Source organism: Atta colombica, unplaced genomic scaffold, assembly GCF_001594045.1.
Source record: "Atta colombica isolate Treedump-2 unplaced genomic scaffold, Acol1.0 scaffold90, whole genome shotgun sequence".
In the NCBI taxonomy this organism is placed as follows: domain Eukaryota; kingdom Metazoa; phylum Arthropoda; class Insecta; order Hymenoptera; family Formicidae; genus Atta; species Atta colombica.
The window spans coordinates 17,010-18,141 of record NW_017259584.1 but is presented as its reverse complement, the minus strand read 5'-3'; the positions used below and the strand labels follow the sequence as shown (position 1 = coordinate 18,141).

At 29.0% G+C, this 1,132-nt stretch overlaps 1 protein-coding gene across 1 annotated transcript in view; it reads left to right on the top strand.

Moving 5' to 3' along the window:
• The window catches only part of LOC108693518 (protein FAN-like), a 6,151-nt gene that overhangs the window by 4,454 nt on the left and 565 nt on the right, over nt 1-1,132 (top strand). Inside the window, exons 13-15 of the mRNA XM_018202524.1 lie at nt 111-342; nt 437-525; nt 894-1,131. Of these exons, the coding sequence (XP_018058013.1) occupies nt 111-342; nt 437-525; nt 894-1,131 (559 nt within the window). The remainder of the gene's footprint in view (nt 1-110; nt 343-436; nt 526-893; nt 1,132) is intronic.

Below are 1,132 nucleotides of genomic sequence, written 5' to 3'. Positions count from 1 at the left end.
ATATATATATATATATACACACACACACACACACACACACACACACACACACACACACACAAAATGATTCGAAAGTCTTACAAATTTTAATCATATTGTATTCTATTTAAGGATATTTTACGATATCGAATTTGGCAGAGTAATTGATGTTCTACAAGGACATGAAGATGCTGTATCGTGTTTAGCATGGAGTTCTACTCATCAAGTGATTATATCTGGCTCGTGGGATTGCACTGCAAAAGTTTGGCATGAGTACACTTCTGGACCAAAAATTAAACTTACGGAATGCTTTATCGCACAATTAGATCACGATTCCAAAGTAATTTGTATTAATATATCAAGGTTAGATATATCTCACTTATGTGCAATAATATACACGATATATTACTGTTTCATATTTATAAATTGAATAAATTCTTATACCCCGATTATGTAGAGACGACACTATGTTAGTATCTGGTACAGAAGATGGCGAATTATGTTTATGGAATATGAACAGTTATAATTTACAATCAACTATTAAAGGTAAATGTATTTTTTCCCTTATTTTCATGCTATGCTTAAAATTATTAAAAACGGCCATATTAAATATATAGTTGTAATAAATACTTGAATAAAAAATTGCAATGAGATATAAGTTTATACAAATCTTTATAAGATCTTTTTATATCTTTCATATCTTCATGTTTATTTAATCGTAGGCTAGAAATGTGTCCAGTATTCCTACGATAGATTTACTAATTTTATAAGAACTCTATATTTATAAATAATATTTAATGTATATCGCTAACATGCAAACATTAATTCTTATTGCTTTTTAGTTATATTTTATGATTAAAAATACTTTTTAAGGTTCTCTATTATCATTAATATCTGTTATTTATTGTATAAAGGTCACACATGCAGAGTAAACGCTGTAACTTTCGATAAACAATGCAGCAGCGTCATATCATGTGCAGAAGACAAAGTATTAAATATAATCGATGTTCGAACAAGTACACAGATATATTCAGTCAGTTTAGAAAGCGAACCATTGACATTAACATGGATGGGAATGTTCTTGCTAATAGGCGATAACGATGGAAATCTTAATATCTGGAATCATCAAGAGGCTGTATTCATTTCGCAAATA